The 20,233-nt window shown below is 45.4% G+C and overlaps 7 protein-coding genes across 7 annotated transcripts; 3 read left to right on the plus strand and 4 right to left on the minus strand.

Moving 5' to 3' along the window:
• Window positions 1-44: 44 nt before the first annotated feature.
• Window positions 45-4,885, minus strand: L203_105057 (uncharacterized protein; the record flags this gene model as incomplete). Its single annotated transcript, XM_066214430.1, has 17 exons — window positions 45-56; window positions 112-928; window positions 975-1,983; window positions 2,036-2,106; window positions 2,320-2,327; window positions 2,400-2,528; window positions 2,584-2,763; window positions 2,823-2,896; window positions 2,944-3,240; window positions 3,287-3,407; window positions 3,468-3,639; window positions 3,688-3,843; window positions 3,889-4,033; window positions 4,085-4,286; window positions 4,349-4,393; window positions 4,444-4,497; window positions 4,556-4,885. 17 exons carry the CDS (start codon window positions 4,883-4,885, stop codon window positions 45-47), a joined length of 3,822 nt encoding a protein of 1,273 aa, XP_066070527.1.
• Window positions 4,886-5,310: 425 nt separating this feature from the next.
• L203_105058 (uncharacterized protein) lies at window positions 5,311-7,186 on the minus strand (the record flags this gene model as incomplete). The annotated part of the gene is made up of 9 exons (XM_066214431.1): window positions 5,311-5,616; window positions 5,665-5,845; window positions 5,896-5,953; window positions 6,002-6,290; window positions 6,342-6,392; window positions 6,444-6,540; window positions 6,586-6,803; window positions 6,852-6,921; window positions 6,969-7,186. 9 exons carry the CDS (start codon window positions 7,184-7,186, stop codon window positions 5,311-5,313), a joined length of 1,488 nt encoding a protein of 495 aa, XP_066070528.1.
• Window positions 7,187-7,832: 646 nt separating this feature from the next.
• Window positions 7,833-9,087, plus strand: L203_105059 (uncharacterized protein; the record flags this gene model as incomplete). Its single annotated transcript, XM_066214432.1, has 8 exons — window positions 7,833-7,912; window positions 7,966-8,094; window positions 8,139-8,331; window positions 8,397-8,509; window positions 8,567-8,600; window positions 8,651-8,703; window positions 8,759-8,873; window positions 8,923-9,087. 8 exons carry the CDS (start codon window positions 7,833-7,835, stop codon window positions 9,085-9,087), a joined length of 882 nt encoding a protein of 293 aa, XP_066070529.1.
• An 83-nt stretch (window positions 9,088-9,170) lies between these two features.
• On the minus strand, window positions 9,171-11,156 carry L203_105060 (tRNA (adenine(58)-N(1))-methyltransferase non-catalytic subunit TRM6; the record flags this gene model as incomplete). The annotated part of the gene is made up of 7 exons (XM_066214433.1): window positions 9,171-9,366; window positions 9,414-9,677; window positions 9,726-9,855; window positions 9,904-10,253; window positions 10,298-10,499; window positions 10,546-10,847; window positions 10,894-11,156. 7 exons carry the CDS (start codon window positions 11,154-11,156, stop codon window positions 9,171-9,173), a joined length of 1,707 nt encoding a protein of 568 aa, XP_066070530.1.
• A 169-nt stretch (window positions 11,157-11,325) lies between these two features.
• On the plus strand, window positions 11,326-12,556 carry L203_105061 (uncharacterized protein; the record flags this gene model as incomplete). The annotated part of the gene is made up of 4 exons (XM_066214434.1): window positions 11,326-11,745; window positions 11,792-11,993; window positions 12,044-12,357; window positions 12,404-12,556. The coding sequence occupies 4 exons, from the start codon at window positions 11,326-11,328 to the stop codon at window positions 12,554-12,556; spliced, it is 1,089 nt and encodes a 362-aa protein (XP_066070531.1).
• Window positions 12,557-15,085: 2,529 nt separating this feature from the next.
• On the minus strand, window positions 15,086-16,270 carry L203_105062 (uncharacterized protein; the record flags this gene model as incomplete). The annotated part of the gene is made up of 5 exons (XM_066214435.1): window positions 15,086-15,387; window positions 15,446-15,517; window positions 15,566-15,686; window positions 15,740-15,750; window positions 16,237-16,270. The coding sequence occupies 5 exons, from the start codon at window positions 16,268-16,270 to the stop codon at window positions 15,086-15,088; spliced, it is 540 nt and encodes a 179-aa protein (XP_066070532.1).
• A 1,324-nt stretch (window positions 16,271-17,594) lies between these two features.
• L203_105063 (uncharacterized protein) lies at window positions 17,595-20,189 on the plus strand (the record flags this gene model as incomplete). The annotated part of the gene is made up of 5 exons (XM_066214436.1): window positions 17,595-18,093; window positions 18,182-18,456; window positions 18,511-19,697; window positions 19,748-19,855; window positions 19,904-20,189. The coding sequence occupies 5 exons, from the start codon at window positions 17,595-17,597 to the stop codon at window positions 20,187-20,189; spliced, it is 2,355 nt and encodes a 784-aa protein (XP_066070533.1).
• Between the last annotated feature and the right edge of the window lie 44 nt (window positions 20,190-20,233).

Below are 20,233 nucleotides of genomic sequence, written 5' to 3' on the forward strand. Positions count from 1 at the left end.
ATGTATACCTATACTCAAAACCAAATCCACGGAAATTTACCCTACTAGATCCCCACCTGTAGTTTCAAATTAGTCAACGGTTTACAAGCGCAACATCACTTGTCAACTCACTTCATTTTGGAGTAAAAACCCTACCCTCCTCTGGCTTTTGGGAGCCGTTCTCCCACCAGTGGTCCTCATTTCTTGACAGACAAAACTGTCGGGTGGTCCTGCCCAATCTTCCAACATATAATTACCACCTTGATGTGAAGATTCATCCTTGTGAGACCCTCCAAATAGATCCAATGCGAGCTGTGTGTGAGAGACGCCACCATAAGTAGTGATGCACCGTGGATTGACAAGGATGCGTGCAGGGTTAAAGACAGAGTTGGGGACTAAGAATGCTGATGCGGGAAGCTCTTGAGGTTTTAGAGGCTTAGGCGCAGGGTTCGCAGAGTCCTCATTCATGGCGTCGACATCGGAACCTATGTCTTCATCCTCCGCTGGAACAGGTTCCGGTTCAGGCTCTGGCGCTCGTTTCTCAGCAACAACAGCTCTGGGGATGATGTTTTGCTTGTGTCCTGACAGCTTTTGATGTCCCTTTCGTTTACCAACTTCCTTCATACCATCTTTTGCAGCGTAGGCCCACAGATCCCTGCAAAACCACATTTGTGTGGAGTCCATACAAGGCATCTCTGGATCCCATTTGGGACTCTCCTGAGTAGATGACAGATTATAGGCTGAAGAGGAAGCACGGTAATAAATGTTGCGGTAGTAAGATTGCTCTGGGTCGACCACATGAGTACCAGACTCACAACAGAACGTCTGAAAGGGAAGGTGATGGGAGAATCGGTCGTTACCAGCCTTGTCTCGAGGAGGTCCAGCTTCCGGTTTAGAATTTGATTTTGCTGAACGAAAGAGATTGCCCTCAATATCTCTTGTTCTCCATCTACAATAAAGTTAGATATATTTGCCATCAAAAAAGAAAAACTTGCCGATCAGAAAAGATAAAGAACCCATTGTGCTCTGCCCAATCCATGCCACAGACCATGGCGGCGTTGTTCAATTCACTGACTCTCAGACTTTCCAGTACATCATTGGGGCAAGTAAAGCCTTTCAGCCAGATGACTTTATGGAACTTAATGCGCCTCCTCTGCCACAGCTCATGGAGTGGCTCTAGTGCTAGATTCCTAGCTTCGGCTTCCTCAAGAGGATAATACACGGCAGAAGGATCGACAGTCATGGGCGGCACACGTCTTATACGAAACGCGACACCCAGGATCGTCATGACTGCTTCGCAGAGATCGGCTAATGTTGGAGTAGAGTCGGTAGATGCTTGATCCAGCATGGAGACAAAGATATTGCGGGTGCCAAGTCGTCGAGCAAGTTGTACAATGACAGCAAGTTGGTCCATAAGGAAGTGATCAGCAGAGTGAATGACAATCGCAATGTAATACAAGTGATCTTTGGCAGCCAAATCTTCATAGTGATCTTCCCGGCTATTCTGGCCAAACGGTCGCACAAGCGTTGGGCAAGCTGACGCGACCCAACCGTGAAATTGAAGCAAGTCATCAATGACGGTCCGCATCACTTGCGTGTCAAGGTGTGCTGTCTCCTTGCCGGTGATGAAGGGTTTCTGAAACCTTGTCCAAAAGTCCAACAAGCCGTCCTGAACCTCCTCGTCAAACATTGACAAGCGATCATCCCTTCCTTGTCTTGCCTGTAGAAATGGATATTTTGTCACGTCGAAATTTTTATCATTCAAAAGTACCCTTTCAAAGACCCCATGAGACTGAATTTCTTCGGAAGAGGTGGATGACGAAAAGAAAAGGGCACGAAGGATGAGAATGCCGAAAAACGCAAGTGTAGCGCGTATGACCAGTCGCTGAATCTGAGGCGTTATGATTGTCGAACTGGCAGATGCTGGCGGCATATCAATTGTAGAGCCCTTGGGGGACGTCCGTCGACGTCGAGACTCCCCCGTGGCTGGGAAAGAAAGCCAGGCTACAGGCAGAGTGAGACCAAATTTTATATAAATGGCAAGGCATTATCTTACAAGCTATTTTGGATGGTCGCAAGGAGCTATGCGAGAAGCTCGCTTGTTTGACAGCTTTCTTTTGAGAAGAGCTACAAAAAAAAGAAACTTGATTAAAAGTGAAAAATAAGAAAAAAAAATGAAAGAATCCAATTTAAAAAGTCGCGACGAAAAGAAGTCAATAAATCTCCAGGGCAGTAACCCGCTTCTCGTCGTATTACCGCAAGAGTGGCAGCCATCCTAATAATAACAATATGCATGGTGATATATATGAAGATATTTTCTATAGAGGCCCTCCAACAGACTCCATGGTCTAGAGTTGAATAGAAAGCAAAAGGGCGTGATCAGTGAGTGGACTTTGGCACATATGATAGAGGCAACTTACAAACGGGCTGGCAACTGCACCATCTAAAATCTCCAGTTCCTCTATTGTAAACCCAAGATGTGGGACAACAAGCACTCGAAGAGGTACAAGAAGCATGATTATAACTGGAAAGCCAATCGCAGCAATGGTCTGCCAGGGAACATGAGCTTCGGCATTGACTGATCTCAGTAAAATTCTGACTTACCTGGGTAATAGCAAACGTTGCCCCGAAACCAATCAATTCGATGGCAGTGAATAACAGTATCTTACTCTTGCGCAAACGATTCAATGGATCTGAAGGCGATGTTGCCCGTCGGTCTCGCATTAAATATAGCAACTTGGCAGTGACGCCAGAAGACAAGAGAGCATCGGTCCCCATGTACCACTAAATATACAAATTCATCCGTAAGTCAGTGGGTTCGACGGGATGGCAAAGACACTTGCAAAAAGTCCAGCTAGAACGCCTTTTGGTATCAGTCCTAAAACGTGCTCAAATGGTTTTGTCATGAGGACGAGGCCTATTCTAATTTAGCTTGCGCACTTGAGGGTTAGTATCGTGACTCACAAAGACATCCTTGGACCAGGTTGGATACTCTTTGCTCAACTACTGCCACAGGCACTTCTCGCCGCTTGTCTGCTTCGACATCTTGCCTGTTTGTGCTACTCTTTCGAGGCGGTCTTGGGCTACTTGCGTTTTTGTAACCGTTTGATTTTTTTTGCCCATTTTCCATCTCGAATAGCTCTGTTACCTGCCCTCTTTCGTCTTGCACTGGGATGGCAGTATCAGAGGACGATTTTGAGCTATCCTCATAGCCCATGATTACTAATGATGCAGTATGCAAAGGTGCTTGTGGGATAAGGCCTATATGTATTGAGTCATCATCCTTCGGTTCAATCCTAGCACCTACCATTAGGGGCAGGGAGGCCTAGAAGCCCTGCAATGAATGTGGTAATACCAAGAAGGAAAAAATCCCAATGGAATGCTGCCGGTTTTCGAAGCGGAAATTCTGACCCCTGTGCGATTAGAGACTGTAGAATTGTATAATCAAAACCTAGTCATCATAAAAGGTCAAGGCCCTCATTGCTTACAGAAACATTGGCGTCAAAATAAAACAAGATGAAAAGGACAAGTCCAAAAGGGAATGCGATGCCAACCCATTTGCCTTCCAGCTGCCAGAAGCGAACAAGCCACAGACGGCCTCCTGCCGGCTTGAATGATGAAGGTGTTGTGGGAAGAGTCATTCCATCTTCCAGAACGAATCTTGGATAGAAATTAGCATTGCAGGATGCAAGTATGGATACAACTTACTGGTCAAAACGTCCCCAGTAAGCAAATCCTGTCATAGCAATAATGGTGATGGGCATTCCATAGTCAGCACAAAATCGCCTAAAATGTTTATGGATATAGCCTGATTTAGCTAAAGCATTGAAGTAATGAGGAAGAACAAGAGTCAAGATTGCCAGGCTGGAAATATCAGTCATACTATCAGCGGTGGTTACTATGACATACAGTATGCCTAGAAAGGCACTAGGCATTGAAGTTTGACCAAATTGACGGGTGATAACTTGTATTCCATACTGTACATAGACCGCAGCGACATAGAAGCCAAACGTTTCGCAAGAGAAGCTTGTAACGTATTTGAGGCCTTGAACAACTACGATATTTTTTGATGAGCCGACTCCAAAAGTTATCCGCTACGACTGACCATTGCAAGCTGCTGCAATCCAATGGAAGATGGCCGCCCAGAGATACACCCAACCAACAAAGTGAAGATACACTGGTCCATCCGTCTTGTTCTTTTCAAATATATGGAATATCGTCTTGTTGAACACCGTAATGGGCCCCGTTACTCCGGATATGAGGAGTGGTTGGCCTCCCAAAAAGGAAGCGACAAAGGTTGCCATAAACTATGTGGCGAAGCAAATGAGCGTTAGTCATGGCCAGTGGAGATGAGCATTTCTAAACAGACTGAAGATAGTAATACTTCTTGTACGCCGTACTGTCCCGTAGTTTCCTGAGAAGAGCCGTTACATTAAAAGTGATGCTCAAAACAGATACTCTTACAATGAGGTCGAGAGAAAATGCAATTCCGGGTAAGACATTAGCAAAGAAGACAAACTAAAAGTTCATTGTTGCATTGGCAGCCTCGAATTAGCCCTGCATAACCTCAACTCACCCATACTGCAGGAATCACTCTATAATTCCATGCATCTGTCCAATCGCTCCAATACCAAGGCAACCTATTCTTGATATCTCGAGCCATACCTTTTCCGACACCCACATTCCACCACCTCTTAATATGGCTATCTTCAGAAAGAGAATAGGATTCGTCCTCATCTCGGGTCAAAGGCGGATATGAGACTGTAGGATGAAGGAGTGTCAATGGAGGTTCTGGTGGGTTTGGAGGGGGTACTAAACGAGGACGGGAGGTGCTCCGAGAGAGAGCTGGGGATAGCGAAGGATGTGAATGGGCCGAGGACTGGGATTTCCGACGAGATGTAGGCATTATATATCACTATTATCCGTAATGCTGTATATGAATGCGATTACAATTGATTTATCTGCTCAAAAAACCAAAGTCTTGCCAGTGGACCGGAAATTGCTTCAGAAATATGAGAAGTCACGTGAGTCTCTAGGAATTGATAACAATACTGATGTCATTTCTACATAGAACTCCATAGCGACATGCTAATTCCATATAACGCCGATAGTGGCGGCACTCTCATATCTTCAACAGAGAACTTTGTGCTGGCGGCTTTCTCCGCTTACTTTTGTTCAATCAATTCGAGGTTAAAATACATTTTACATGTTATAAAATGATAATGAAATAGAAAAGCAATATCTTCCAACTAAACAAGGTTACCAAAACCAGGCTGTCCAGCCAACACTACACTCTTTTTCGCTACAAAACAGCTTCGATAACACTGATTATTACACAATCTGTGCGGCAGGTTGTCCCTTCTGCTTTTCAGCCTCTCTCTGGACAACCTCTTCTAGGTCTGGGGTTTTGATGGGATATTTCTTGATTAGGAAGAACATGACTTGCGCGAGGACACCAATGAGGGCAATCCATACAGTGGTGACCGAGAATCCAGGGATATATCTAGGAGCGTCCGTTTTTGGCCAGAGGAATACTCCATAGATGGAGGCAGAATTACCCAGAGCATTGACCAAAGCGATAGCGACTGCTCGCTTTTCCGAAGGGAATGTCAGAACGTTGGGGACCCAGGTGAGAATCTGAAGAACAGCGTCAGTGGGACGTATTGAAGCGTTGATACTGCATACCAATGGGCAAAGGGCATAGACACATCCAAAAGCAAAGATGAGAAAGACGTATTGGACGATGTGGTGGGTGACGCAGGTGGTTACGATGAAACAGACCGTACCAATGGCGGCGGCGAGACTGATCATGAATGGCTTGGCCTTGAAATGGTCTGCACACCAGCAAAACACCAAAATGAAGAGGCTAATCATATTGTAAGTATCAACGTGGATATATCTATTGGTAACACTCACAAAGCACAGGCATACAAAGGGATCGTTCGGAATTGACCAAGGTATCCGGTCCATCCCACTATGAGACTGTCAGTCTTATGTCAGTAATGAATCCTGGTCGACTTACAGGCTCCAATCAAGGTGGGAACAAAGTACTGAAGAGTCTGACAACCAGTGGCAAGCATGTACAGTACCACAAAGATCCAAGTTCTCCAATCTCCAAAGGTCATTTTGATGGCGTCAAGGTGGCCAATCTGTCCCTCGGAACTGGCAGTATTACCAATACCATCATGTGCAAGTCGCTGGGCGGCCAAAAGCCTCTCGTCGGGGGTCAACATCTTACTGGTGGATGGCCAATCTGGCATAAAGTACCAGGTGAAGAGGCCAACAAAAGATGAACCACAACCTTCAATGATCTTTAGAGTACTGTTAGCCATTTCGATAGTATCAACCTCTCGATAACTTACAAAGAGCCACTGCCAACCTCTCAAACCTCTAGCGCCATCTAGATGCTCAGTCTAATGCCACAAGTTAGCCAGACGAGTAACCATTTAGCATTGAAAACATACGATGACACCAGCAAGCAAACCAGAGAAAGCACCAGACACTGCCGTAGCGGTATAATAAATGGAGTAACGCTTGGCCAGCTCATAACGCTTGTACCATCTGCTGAGCGTCAGCTTGATGAACGTATCACCTACATACACTTACGAAGAAAGGTAAAACGCAACACCTGGTGCAAAACCAGCCTCAAGTATGCCCAGGGCAAACCGAATGCCAGCGAGTTCTTTGTAGTTTGTAGCACCTGCCATAGCAGCAGCAACACCGCCCCATACGACACAGAGACCACTGAGGTAGAGTGATGGCCTAACACGGCCTATCATGAGATTACATGGAATTTCCATAACCACATAGGAGATGAAGAATACCTATAGCATCATAAGTCAAGAGACTAGCAAGTTGGCTGATAAACTAACAAGTAAAACGATAGAGTATTGCTGGGAGGTCAAATTGAAGTCTTCCTCCAACCCACCCGTTTTGGCATTACTGTAAAGATTAGTCGCCTCGCCACCTGAACGTATAACCAAGCATACCCGATGTTGGCCCTATCCAGGTAACTGAGAGTGTACAGTAGCCAGATACAAGGAAGTATTCTCTTGTCGATTTTTCGTACCAATCTTTTTTCAGCCTCTGACCCTGGAACATACTGGGCGACAAGCTCTTCTACACCTTTCTTTTCTAGACCATCATCGTGTTCATGCCATTCTTCCTCACTCTTAATGTGATCATGACCTGTCTCTGGAGCTGACATGGTAGTAACAAATGCTGGAAAGTCAACCTTGAGTCGGGATGGAAGACTGTAGTTCTTCCTCACATTTATACGTCACAGGTGTCCTTGCTGGCCTGGAGAGATAGCAATTCCCGAACTACCTTCACCCGATAGATAGCAAAAGTCCGTTCTCCACAGACGAGATGGAAAAGTATCGGCAACTGATTTCATGCCTGAGAGATACTCTATTTCCCCGTGGTGTACCCCTCGGGGCACCTATCGGAAGCACATCGGGACTACGGGAAAAACATAGAGACCCGGAATGTAACACTAGAGTGCCGTAGTCTTCACTCTAAATCGTTCCAGTACGGGCCTTTCTAACTTTTAGATAATTCCGGTTTCCAAAAGTATGGAAAATTATCCTTCCATTGGGACTTTACAAACCGGAAAGATAAATACCATCTCACAATAGATGGCGGATTCGGACCGACTGCCGAAATGGACCATTCTTTGATTGTTCCTGGCACCTTTTGCCGATGAATCAGAGATTCGGGAAAGCTTTTTGATAAGCGGCTATAGCCGGTTAACTACAAAGTTGATCCTTTAGATGTTGTATCTGGATTTATTTTTTGACGTTCCACTTATCTTTACGAGTCGCTGAATTCGACAAGCTTGAATTGGAAGGGCGATGACATTGAAAAATAACCTCACTCTCGACATCTTGGCCAAAGCTGAAGCTGGCGGCTATGGTATAGTAGCCCAAACATGGTGAGAAGAATCTACTTTATGGTGGTAAGTTCTACAACTCACCAAGACTACAGTTATGATGCCAACATGGCCGTGGCTCTTGTTCGAGCAGCAGAACGCAACAATTCACCTGCAATCTTACAGCTTTTCCCTATTACGCTGGCTGCTGGAGGCGGGCCCTTTCTTCAGTACTGTTTGACAATGTAGGCAAGCTCCAGTGTTGAGCCAAAGCTAACAGACTATCAAGCGCACACAACGCTTCCGTCCCTATTGCTGTACACCTCGATCATGCCACTGACGCTGAACATCTCGAGCTTTCGATAGGTTTAGCTGAAAAGGGCATCAAATTCGATAGTATCATGGTGGATGCCAGTCATGCCGATACGGACGAGGAGAATATTGCTATCGCAGTGCCATATATCAGGCGATGTGTTGCGGCGGTGAGTGTTGATATTTTTGGTCGTTATGGTATGGGAAGAAACTGAATCGAATTGTCATAATCTAGGGTGTTGCTACAGAGGTTGAGCTGGGTCGACTTGAAGGAGGCGAAGCTGGGTTGAGACAAATCACAGGAGCCATGTTGACGGATCCGGCCAAGGCAGAGGAATTTATGAAGGCGTGAGTTGAATTGCATTCCTAAATCTTCCCGAACTGTGCTGATTATCTTGAACTCAGTACTGGTGCCCATATTCTTGCGCCATCTTATGGTGTATGACTAGATTACAAGTGTCTTGGTTGATTTACTAATGGGGAAATCAGAACCTTCACGGCAGCTATAAATTCATCGGTGGACCCAAATACGATCTCAGCATGTGAGAATCTGTTTCTGTTAAACTATTGTTCAAAACTCACATCCTCATCTTACAGTCTGCAAGATCTTCAACAAAGATTCAAGGGGAGAATACCATACCTTTGCGCTCATGGCACAGATGAGCTCCCAGAATCACTTTTTAGAGATCTCGTCAAATCTGGGGTTTCCAAAGTTGGTTCTTTCATGAGGCTCTCATTCCTAGCGTTGACTCGATGAACAGTTCAACATCAATTCATGGGCTAGAGATCCCTATTGTGAGACTCTTGGGAAAGAGCTTTCATCGGGTACACCATTCCCCGAAGCATCAGAAATGGCTATCGAGGCCTTTGGCAAGGTCTGTGACTTTTATATGGAAATCCTCGGATCCAAGGACAAGGCGCAATAAACCACTGAGAATATAGCTGCATGCGGTTGTAAATCATTTGGCAGATGGATGTAGTGTATTTCTCGACATATCAATGTCTGTCATTATGCGTGAGATTGGCAATTGTTTAAATACCCCTTATTCTCTGGATTATCCGATGTGCCTTGAGCATCGCTCAAGTCTTTTTCAATGAGATCTTCGTCCCCAGCATCCTGTGCGATCTTTTCCTTGTCTTGTTGCTTTCCGGTTCTTCTTCTTTTGAATCTCTGATGAGACTCTGCTTGAAATTTTGATGGATGTCTATATTACTGTCAATATTCGCTCAGTATCAAAAAGAGTTTACGTGCACTCGTATAGCGCTCCAAAGATAGCCACCGGTGGCGCTAGTGGTCATCATAGGATGCGTTCTCCCTGGTAGTACCTGATAAGTCCTCTCCCAGCTTTCACTCAATGTATCATTAAGGTAGTGAGGATTCTTCTTAGACCAGTTGAGGAGCTCAGCCAAAACTTGCAGATACGGTGAATACACAACGATAGGTGAAGATCCAATTAAATAAGGGGTAAGACGCGAGACCACAGATATGGGGTTGAGGCTTGTAGCAAGGACTAATCTACGAAATTATTAGCAGCATATTGCAAATAACACAAGAGATGTTCACCCATCCCAACCACCAAGATGCAACTCATTACGCGTATTGGTAAGCTCGGCCACCTGAGAGGCAAATCTGCGTTGCTTAGCAGCAGCTTTGAGGGGATTCGTGGGCTGTTCATCTTGAAGAGGTGGGGCAGCTTTTATCTTTTGAGTCATATAATTTCGTAACTAAGTCATGGACTCACGTTTTTGATAACTCTCCTCAGCTTCCAACCAGCTTAGCCACTTGATAGGCTCCAGCTCTCTATGAGTAAAATTCATCGTCTGCAAAACGCCCCATGCTGGAGGACTATCGCTTTCATTAAATAATAATATCCTTCCCTCACAGCCCATTCTTTCAAGAACGGCAGCAGTTACAAGACCGCCAGTATCATCAACGACGAGATAGCGGCCTCCTGGGCGGATGTTGGCCATAGTGAGTAATTGAGAAAGAGTATCATCTCGTAAATGTAGAATGGATTGCGGAGAACGAAGATTACAGTAGTAAAGAATGTTGAGGATTGAAGGAGCCATAGGGTGTACAGTTTGATAGAACCTGGGCCCAGGTTAACACAAGACATGCATCTGATCACAACTCACTTTTTCTCCTTTCGTTTCCTCCATTTTTCTTTACTAAAATCGGTCTTCAAATCAAATTTTTCGTGTCTGGCCATTTGGGCTTGAATGATCTCCTCAGGTGTGCAACCTTGAGCTTGAAGTTCTGCAATCTCTTTGGCCGTTAGAGTTGACTTTTCTTTCTCGGCGAGGTCCTCGATAAATTCGTTTGTTTCGACAATGTCATCTTGAAAAGTGGTGAGTTTTGCTCTTTGGCAAATCATATGCCTTACCAATGACGGCATCGACCACTGCCTGTCTCTTCAATGGCCGCAAGATATTCTTCCATCCTGAACTATCCTTGGGAGCAAAAACATTATCCTTCCTCCTGCCCCTTTTCTTTTTACCTCCTTTTTGGCCTCTATCTCCATCCAAGGCCACAGTATCCTCTTCATTCACGAATTCACTCGCCTGTGGCTGAGGTGTACTCGCTCCCGAGTCATTAGAGTCGGCCACAATCTCATAGGTGATGTCATAATAGAGGTCAAAGAGCTGAGAAGCAGGAAAAGAGCCGTATTTGCCTAGTTGTACCAAGCTAAACCTTTACTTTAGCATCTGATCACTTTTACATTAAGACTGACCTGTCCTTTTGTACAACAACTGATTTCACTAAATCGCTAGGCAACCGAAGGAGAACGGTGTCACCTTCTTTTATTCTGGTCAATCGACGATACATTATCTCGCTCAGTGGTTCTTGCGGTTCCATATTCTTGCGAATCCTCGTCGTAAAAGGCTTTGAGGCTGAGCCATCTCCGTTTTCGAGCACTTCCGTCTGAGCTGCAGCAAGGGTATGCTCATCACCCACTGGATCAGGATTGATCCCTGGATTTATATCTATATCCATGAGCTGTTGTAGTAGTTTGGTCAATGATTACTTGTGTTTTTATATGCGTCAAAGACTTTTGAACTTTTATTTGTACTAAACGGGATCAAATCCACGTGGCATGACATCTTGTGAAACTGGACTTTATATTTTTACAGCATCGTTTATTTTCTCTCACTTCAAAACAAGAATGGCTCAGCTACCCTATATGTCTACGAGGTCTCCGCCACCGCTTCAGCACCCAAAGCCAACTCACATCGCTTATCCGCCGCCAGAACCGCCCCATACACCAGGCCAAAGCACCAACTCGTCTCCTTACTCTCAAGCTCAGCGCATTTCTCAAGACGGAGACTATATTCGTTACTCCTCGCCTCCCGTAGCAGATCCCTCAACGAATGCTCCAGGTTTCAACACTTATGTCCCTCCGGTCCAAGGCCAGCCTCAAATGCATCCCAGGCAGACGTTTAGTCAAACTACGGCTCCAGGCGTACAGGGCTATGCTGCGCCGGGGTATGGCAGTTGGCCTGGTATGAATGATGCCACTGCCCAAATGGGTATGCAGTTTAGTAAAAACGCAGTTGCTGCTGGCCAAGAATACATGGAAAAGAATGCAAGTTGATTGCCAACGTTGTCGCTGTTGTCTTATGTGTGTCTAGTTTACAAGATACCTTCCACTCCAACTTATCAAAGTCTCTTTCTCGGTGACCAATTCATATGTTCTTCACAAACTACGATTGATTCTTTTCCCATGGAGACATCGACCCTGGGCTCGACAAACAAGACGTTCCGACAATGGCTCTGTAGAAGGCTGGCAGGCACCTAGAGAGGATATCAATGCGCCAGATCTCTATATACCAAGTTGGTGACAGTCTCTGGTATACAGACAACACATCTGACATTGACTGTAGCTATGGCTATCGTCACTTATACATTACTCTGCGCCCTTGCTTCTGGTCTTCAATCCCGCTTTCACCCAGAAGTTCTTGGTGTGTCGCTTTCGAAAGCCCTCGCTGTCGTGATAACAGAATTCTGCGCCATCAAGCTTGGCTGTTACTTGCTTGATGTGCGCGGAAGCGGCGCCTCCGGCGTAGAACTAGTAGGTTACGGAGGCTACAAGTTTGTAGGCATCATCGCCACTATCGTCATCAGCCTTTTGGGGCTGGGAAGAATGGCCACTTTAGCCATCTTTGTCTATACATTCGGTGCCAATGCTTTCTTCTTAGTGAGTGGGCTACTTTATCACTTGAAATAGCTAACATCTTGTCTAGCTTCGCTCTCTGAAATACGTCCTCCTTCCCGATTCTTCCTCATCATCATCTGTCGCTACACTCAGCCATGCTCAGCGTTCAAGACGGATCCAGTTTTTGTTCTTTATAGCGATGACCCAAGTTCTTTGGATGGCTTGGCTTTCAAGGGTTTGAACTGGAAGAACAAATGTGTGGCTGATTCACTTACACATGCATACATACTAGTATCGATGGGAGTTCAATGTATTGCGTGTTTCCGCCCACTGACGAATTGAATCCGTCAGCATCTCTGTCAACAATTTAATGGGCTAACCTTTTGTCTCTGAAAGAAAACCAGATTTAAAAATGTTGAGCTCTTATTGACACTAATCGACGGGATATTTCTTGATTCCAAGTTGAGCGTAGGTTTGGTAGACCATCTTTATGCCGTCTACCATCACATGTTCCACTGCGACCATTGTATTCTGATGTACTCGTGGTTAGCACTTTAATCTGAAAGATCAAGCATGGCTGGCTTTCTCACCATATCCGATAGGAGCCAATACTGAAAGTATAGTAACACAACGCTCCATTCTTTGCAACTTGCGACAACCATTACTATTCGCCAGACGCCTCAAGCTAAAACCGCAAGATGGTTACAGAATCGATATCGATTGTCGCAAATATTACAGACATCAAGATGATAAGATCACAACATCTCATACCCATACTTGATCAAATTCTTTCAGAATGCTCACAAGCCGGAAATTGCTCCAATCATGTCAAACTATCCGCTTTCAAAAAATTTGCTCATGTGGAAAACACTTACCAAAAGACGTCCATAGTCGACATGATTAGCCATCGATAGGACGACCAAGATACAATTTATCAGCATCACTATCCATAGCCGCCAAAAACTCAGATACAGATCGCAACTCAAAAGTTATGCTATGACACGACACAACTCTACAAGATTCATTCCATCTCAGATTGTATTTACACCTCCAACGCCATAATCTCGGGACAGCAGTTGGATACGAACAAGAGTGTCAAAATCGAGTAAGACTCCGAGTTGAAAGGCCTTAAATCTCGAGGCAGCTTCGCAACGACGTGTTTAACTGGAATAGACTGCGACAGCTATCAATCAATATTCATTGCCGGGGATCTATCAACCACAATCCCTTCCGTATATATTCTCTTCTTCTGCGCCAGTCGTCCAGCTATACCATGTCCAAGCCATACACTATATCTTGTCTTTGTCAGGATCACGTACAAGGTTCGGATAGAATAACACAGCATACTGTGTATGGGTTAGACATGATATAGTTGGTTGACCTAGGACCTGGCCGAAGGACGCAGAAGGGTCAGAGATATAAAAAAGGTCTTTCTGTTCATAGCTCCCCAAGGAACGAAACTTGATAGCTATCTTCATCTATCTGAGATAAATGTTCATAGATGAGTCACTCGTCCCAAGGACTCACTGACCAAGCTCAAAATTAACCCTATTCCTGACAGTCTTCCTCTGCACTTTTCCTGCTCATCATCTTGACATTTCCCTCCACACTCGTTGCTTTGAGTTGACCATGCGCACGACGGGAAACGCCTTGACGGAAACGGCGTATTCTCTCGCTCTCTTTATTCAAACGATCCAGGAGGATGACCTGTGCCGTATATATATGATCCGGTCAATGTTGAATCACATGAAGTGTGGAGATGCTCCCAACCCCCTGGCCCCAAAACCATGCCATCAGACCCCGGTAGAGGCTGAACTGGACCCATAGGCGCATGATGGCCTGAAACAGTGTTATATCCATCATATGGAGTTTGATTCGGGATCACGTTCTGTGACAAGTATATGCTGGATTGGTATCATGAATATTACTCATAATCAATATGCACGCTCTGTACCAAAAGGTCACAATAATGCAATCTACGTTGCATTATTAATTATTGGTAATATTCATGACAGTATGTTACTAGACACCGCAATCATCTGGACAGGATGTAATCTCCTTTGGGACTGAGAATGCGTCGTTTCAAATGGCAGCAGCTCAGTTGGACTCCGACAACGCCTGATAGGAATGGTACAACTCCGCTCCTGGCTAGAGTCGGTGCTGGGAAGGTGCCACATCATGCACCATGTCACGACAGCATCGACGAACCGGAGAACTTGTTCTTATCCAGTAGGCATAGGATAAGATGGAGTAGGAAGTCGTCCTGTGCGTGACAGCCTATTCGTCTGAGAACAGGAGTTGTCAGGAAAGGGGTCAGTCTTGAGCTTGGTCGAGGAGTCTTTGGGACGGGTTGAGTTGTGTTTGGATATGTAGAATAAGAGTACGACAGATACCAAGATTCGTTCTCTGGGATCTCTCCACAAGGTCTGTCTTATATATCTCCTCTGCGTTTACGTCCTTCCGCAACGTTCCAGTTCAACCCAATAACCTGTCATGAATAATAGAAATAATCAAAACCCGCGCTCTGGACGAAAAGGTCACAATAATGCCATCGCAGTTGCATTATTACGTATTGCCTATATTCCACGTCATCATTCCAAAGTCAAGCCATAACCCATGTCCAAGCCATACACAATAGTCTGCTCTCCTCTGCCTTTTTCTTGTGCATCGTCCCGACATTCTCCTCTACACTCGTTGCGATGGGTCGACCATGGGTACATGGGAAGCGCCTGGACGGGGTTGGCTTGGATGGCGTATTCTCTCGCTCTCTTTATCTTTTCTGTTCAGGAAGATTGCCTCCTTCCAAGTACTTATTGATGTCGAAGGGTTTTTCAGTATATAGAGCCCCGAGGTCTTTCCAATCCTTGTCTGTCCAAGCCCTTTCAGTCACCAGTGGAGTTGAACTTGGGTCTGGACGAGTGCCAACATGACTACCTGCGTCTAGAGTTGAAAAACCAGCAGAAAGTATTGCGGGTGGCATGTTGGATTGAGTTCCTCCTGCTCCACTCTGGCCTCTTATTGACCGGAAATCGTTTACCGTATCATCTGGATTGCTGTCCCATTCTTGCAAAGCTAGACACTTGTCAGGAGGCTGCTTGGCGCAAGACGCAACACTACCGAATCAACTTACCTCGAGCTTTCCCTTTTTCTTTGTAAGATGGTGGTTCTCTTACTCCCGAACTGGGGTTGCTTCCATCTGGAGCTGCACACTCATCAGCACTCTGACTGGACTTGCCATCCGTCTAGTTACCGTAGGTGGTCGCCTGAGCCGTCCAGGGTGTTGGTAAAAAGGGTCGTCGGGGCTGCTCGTCGTACTGCGGCGGGTTGACAGAAGGCTGGGACAAAGCGTTTGCATATCCTGAAGAAAAAAACTTTAAGAAGGGTTTGAGCTATCCATGTCTAGCTCTATGGTCAATGTACTCACCGAGCTTGGGTCTACCCAGTTGTCTTGATTAGTGTTGATGGGTGGTGGCTCCAAATGAAATTTAGCCCAGTCTGGATTTTGATCATCATTACTGGGGTATGGATAATATTGAATATTCCCAAAGCCGTCTGTATATAGAGACATTGGAAATTGTGGGTTGAAAAATACACTTTATTGAAGAGTATATAGAGAAGAATGTCAGCCTTCAAAGCTGTCAGACAGAACGCCACTGGGATGTGGATGAGAACAGAAGACGCAGATAAAAGATGGTTGTGGGTGGACATGTCTTGTCGGTACTTGGCTATATAGATGTTGGTTCTTATCGATGGAGCCTGAAAGAAGTCCTGGGTGATAAAGGAGAGGAGTATCTCCGATATTGTATGGAAGTTGGTAACCGGCAGGCCAGAAACAACGGCATGTATTCGTCATTTTAGACTCTCTTTTGTACTTTTCGCAACTCTGTAAAGAGCCCAGCTCGTTTGGAGTTTTAATCGTACCAATACACTCCGACATTGTGGCCAGCGGTGTCATGAGTGGTTGGCGGTAACGATTAACGAGTCGTGATGGTAGAGCGTCTATGAAATATCAAAAGCGTTACATGTTGGTTATGTCAAGAACAATGTGCTGAGTGTCGAGGACAATGTGTTGAGGAAACACTATTATACATACCCCGCTCTACACATGTTTTACATCCCTAAAGCTGTACTTAGTTATCATATATATAGACAAGTCTTTGTCTCTGGTTCTCTTTACCGCCTTACATGTGCTAAAGAGTAACCAGGTATGTTTACACCTATATGTACCGCCTTACATGTGCTAAAGAGTAACCAGCTGCACCGGTCCAATCATAACAGGTTATACCAGGTAGTGTTGAAGAGATGCGTTATGGTGTGGGTGGTCATTATCCCATTTCTCCAATGCATTCTTGGTTTTGTAGCAGAAAAAAACCATTTAGAAGAGCGTATGGTTGTGTTGGAGAATGTATAGTTTGGAGGTGATCCGTTTGATCGTTGGGAGTGTTGATGAGCTTGGGATGAAGCTGGTTCATGCGAGTCCTGAGCGAATCCAGTATTTCGGTTTGTCCTTGACGTATAGTTTTGAGATGTCTGGAGTTGGCCAGAGAGTTTGGTTGACTGCTGCGAGTTGCTCGTATGCCACAGATCAAGTGATGAAAGGGACTGTAAACAGTGTTGTCCCTTGTCGAAGGATAGAATGGATTCGTTATATTCCAAATTGGAAGCAGAGGATGATTTCTGGAGGGCATTGGTGTTTCTGTCTTGGAGGTAATACGCGCGAATCAACACCTAATGTTTTACGGCTATGTGGGTATACCCTGTTGTGTCCAGTCGGAAGTTGACGATAGCCAACTCTGTCATATGAACCAGCACCATCGTTTGGCATGTTTTCAGGTAGCGAGAGTGCTGTTACATACTCACTGCTAAGGTGTAGATACGGGTGTATCCATTATAGGCGCCAGCGTCTCTTGGTTCACCCTAGGACAGGCTTGCTCAGTAATGTCGGTACAGAGCTAGTTGGGGTTGTATTTGAATAGAGGAGCAGAGTGAAAACGGTCAGCGAATTTGAGAACGAACGAGTACTCATCTATCCGTCTTGAAACGTCATCAAAGTGAAGCACACATCATGCGGAAAACTCTGGACTTTTCACTTTCCTCTTGAAACGAAAGAAGACATTCATGGTGGACATGAAAGATGGAGGTTTCTGAATGGCCACGTGGCCAAAATTGCTTCCGCCACCACTTCATTTTCCAGGATGGGTTTTTTTTTTAATCCTTTAAACTTGAAACGACACATCTTTTCTTTCTGATTCTACTTTTCATCCTCTCCGGTAGACGGCATGTCGCTTTTTGGTCAGTTCAAGCGTCATAGCCATACACCCACAAAATCTCGGTTCTCTCCGCTGCCCACAACCAATCGCGAGTCCCGTTTTGTCTCTTCTCGATCTTCCTCGCAGTCCTCAAAATTATATACAGTCATCCATCTCCCGCTTCGACTGTCGCTGACGGAAGCTCCAGAACCCAATTTTAATGCTGGATTTGGGTCCTCAAAACCCTTGCCTCGCACCAAGAGCAGATATATTCGCATCTTCCTTCCCATCCCACCACGGCTCTATACTCGCCTACCCAAGCTCAGTTCTCCTTTCCGTCTTGTTTGTTTTACATTGCTATTGCTGGGCTTGTATTTATTCTTCTCGGGGTTCAAGAAGAACAGAGAAGGAGAGCGTACATGGTCGCCTCCATTCGTAGACCTGGATACCCTGGTCATCACACCCGAAGAGTGTGCTATGATATGGGAATGGGAGATATTGAGCGGCCATTATCCTGGCAAAGAACAACGTGAGTATTTTTATTTATAGCAACACTCTACAACCAAAGCGCTGCTTCAGGGCAGTGCGCTATGAAATCAGTAATGACTTGGAAGCAGCACCCGACCATCTCCCTCTAGCCCTCTCAATCAAGAATCCTATTGTACCATTTTCACTTCTTCCTTCACCTACAACTCCCACACCTTTGGTTGCTTACCAAAATCGAGTAGACAAGTCTTTATCAATACGTCTTATCGGTGCTGGTCCTGAACGTCACTATCTTTCGGTATCGGACCAAAGGGAAAGTCAACTAGGGTTCCCTTCGAGGCCTATGCCAGGATCCATTCTTGATCTGGATTTAGTTGCAGATAATTGCGACTTTGGCTCCAATAAGGTAACCAGTGTTTTCTTTCATCCAGCAAAAAAATAAAAACTGATTACAGTGTAGTATGTTCGAGACTGTTTAGAATTTTTGCGGATAGGCGGTGGACTTGATAATGGTCGGAGGTTCAGAAGAGGCAATTATCTTACGCTGTACAAGCAACTTTACTACGAGGAATCTACACCAGCGCAAATACACTCATGGTCACCCAAATTTTCACATGCCACTGGCCGCTCAAGGTCACCCTTGACCCTTTCTCAGCCATACACTGTTCCTGCGAGTTTTGATTCTCGTGACGCGTGCGATCCACTTCATCCCAGGATATTTCACATATTTTGGGCCGGCCCTTTTACAGATAAGCCATACATGGCTGTCATGTCTTTCCTCTTTACCCAAAACCTCGGTCTCGATAAGCCTTTGTCCTCGGCCTCCTCGAATAGCGGTGTTGTCCGCGGGACATGTCGACCTCGATTCTGGGTGTGGATCAATCCTGGGCCAGCAGCAGCCGTACCCAATCCCTCTGCCAAGAGACACATGTACGAACAGCTCGCTACCAACCCTTGGTCTGCCCCCTTCTTACATGAACGATTCAGGGACGTCGTACAATTCAAATTGTGGAACACCACCGAGCAGCTGGACGGCATTAGTGTACTAAAAGACCATTGGAGACAGATGCCTATTTTCAACTCTGGCGGTAAAACCTACAAGCAGTCCGTACCCCAAAACACACCTGTAGCTCAAGCCGAGAATGTGGACGGGCCAAAAATGGAAGACATTGTAGCTGATACAGAAGCGAGTGAGATGCCGGCTAAGAAAAAGAAAACCATCTATGAAAAGATTGGATCTTCTTCTGAATCCGATTATGACAGATTATCTGTTATTCTCTCTGATATGGCAAGATTCGTTCTCACCCATCGTTACGGTGGTATATATCTCGACGCAGACACAATTTTCTTGCGTGATTGGGAGGAACTTTGGAATTATCGCGGTCAATTCGCCTACCGTTGGTCATGGCACCAAAAGTACAACACTGCCGTTCTCAAACTTCACAAGGGTTCTGCGCTCAGCACCTTTTTATTCAAAACTGCTCTAGAAAACGGATTGGATTTCCATCCCATGACTGTTTCGAGATATCTCAAAGACGCAGGTTTGGAAAAGTTGTTATTCCGAATTCCAGATGCGTTGTTTGATCCAGCGTTCCTCAATATGGAACGGTATCAACGTGATAGGCCGCCATTTCCCTACTTTCCAGAGTACATATGACCTGACAGTTTAGCTTTGACTCATGCTAACTAATCACTAGGTTTTCTGCGTTTTTTTCTAATGACAAATTCTCCACTGCTGGGCCTCAACCTCTGGGATTTGACGGGTTTTTCCGTGGAGCGTTTTCATATCACTTTCATAATTTCTGGTACGTTTAGATGCCCGTTCTCGTTGTTTCCTAAACTGATGCATATAGGTGGCTGCCGTTTGATCCTTCGCGCAACTTTCCTGATCTTGGCCATCGTTTCATCAAAGGTGAACGTGCTCTTCGGGAAGCTGCTCACCTTGTTGAAAAAAACGCTGATTCTTCGACGCCTGATGAGGAGCAAGATGAGATAACTGATAATGGCATCACAAGCAGGGATGATATGGATGACGAGCTTGATTTAAGTTGGACTACGGTGCTGAAGAGGACTTTTGAAGCCTATCTGCGAGGAGAGCGGCCGAATGCTTACGGGGAATGGTTTGAGTGGGGAGATTGAATATTTTGACCAGCCCAAGGCGGAAGGCGTTGGATGGATGAGAG

The sequence above is a fragment of the Cryptococcus depauperatus genome, chromosome 6, assembly GCF_001720195.1.
Source record: "Cryptococcus depauperatus CBS 7841 chromosome 6, complete sequence".
Lineage (NCBI taxonomy): Eukaryota > Fungi > Basidiomycota > Tremellomycetes > Tremellales > Cryptococcaceae > Cryptococcus > Cryptococcus depauperatus.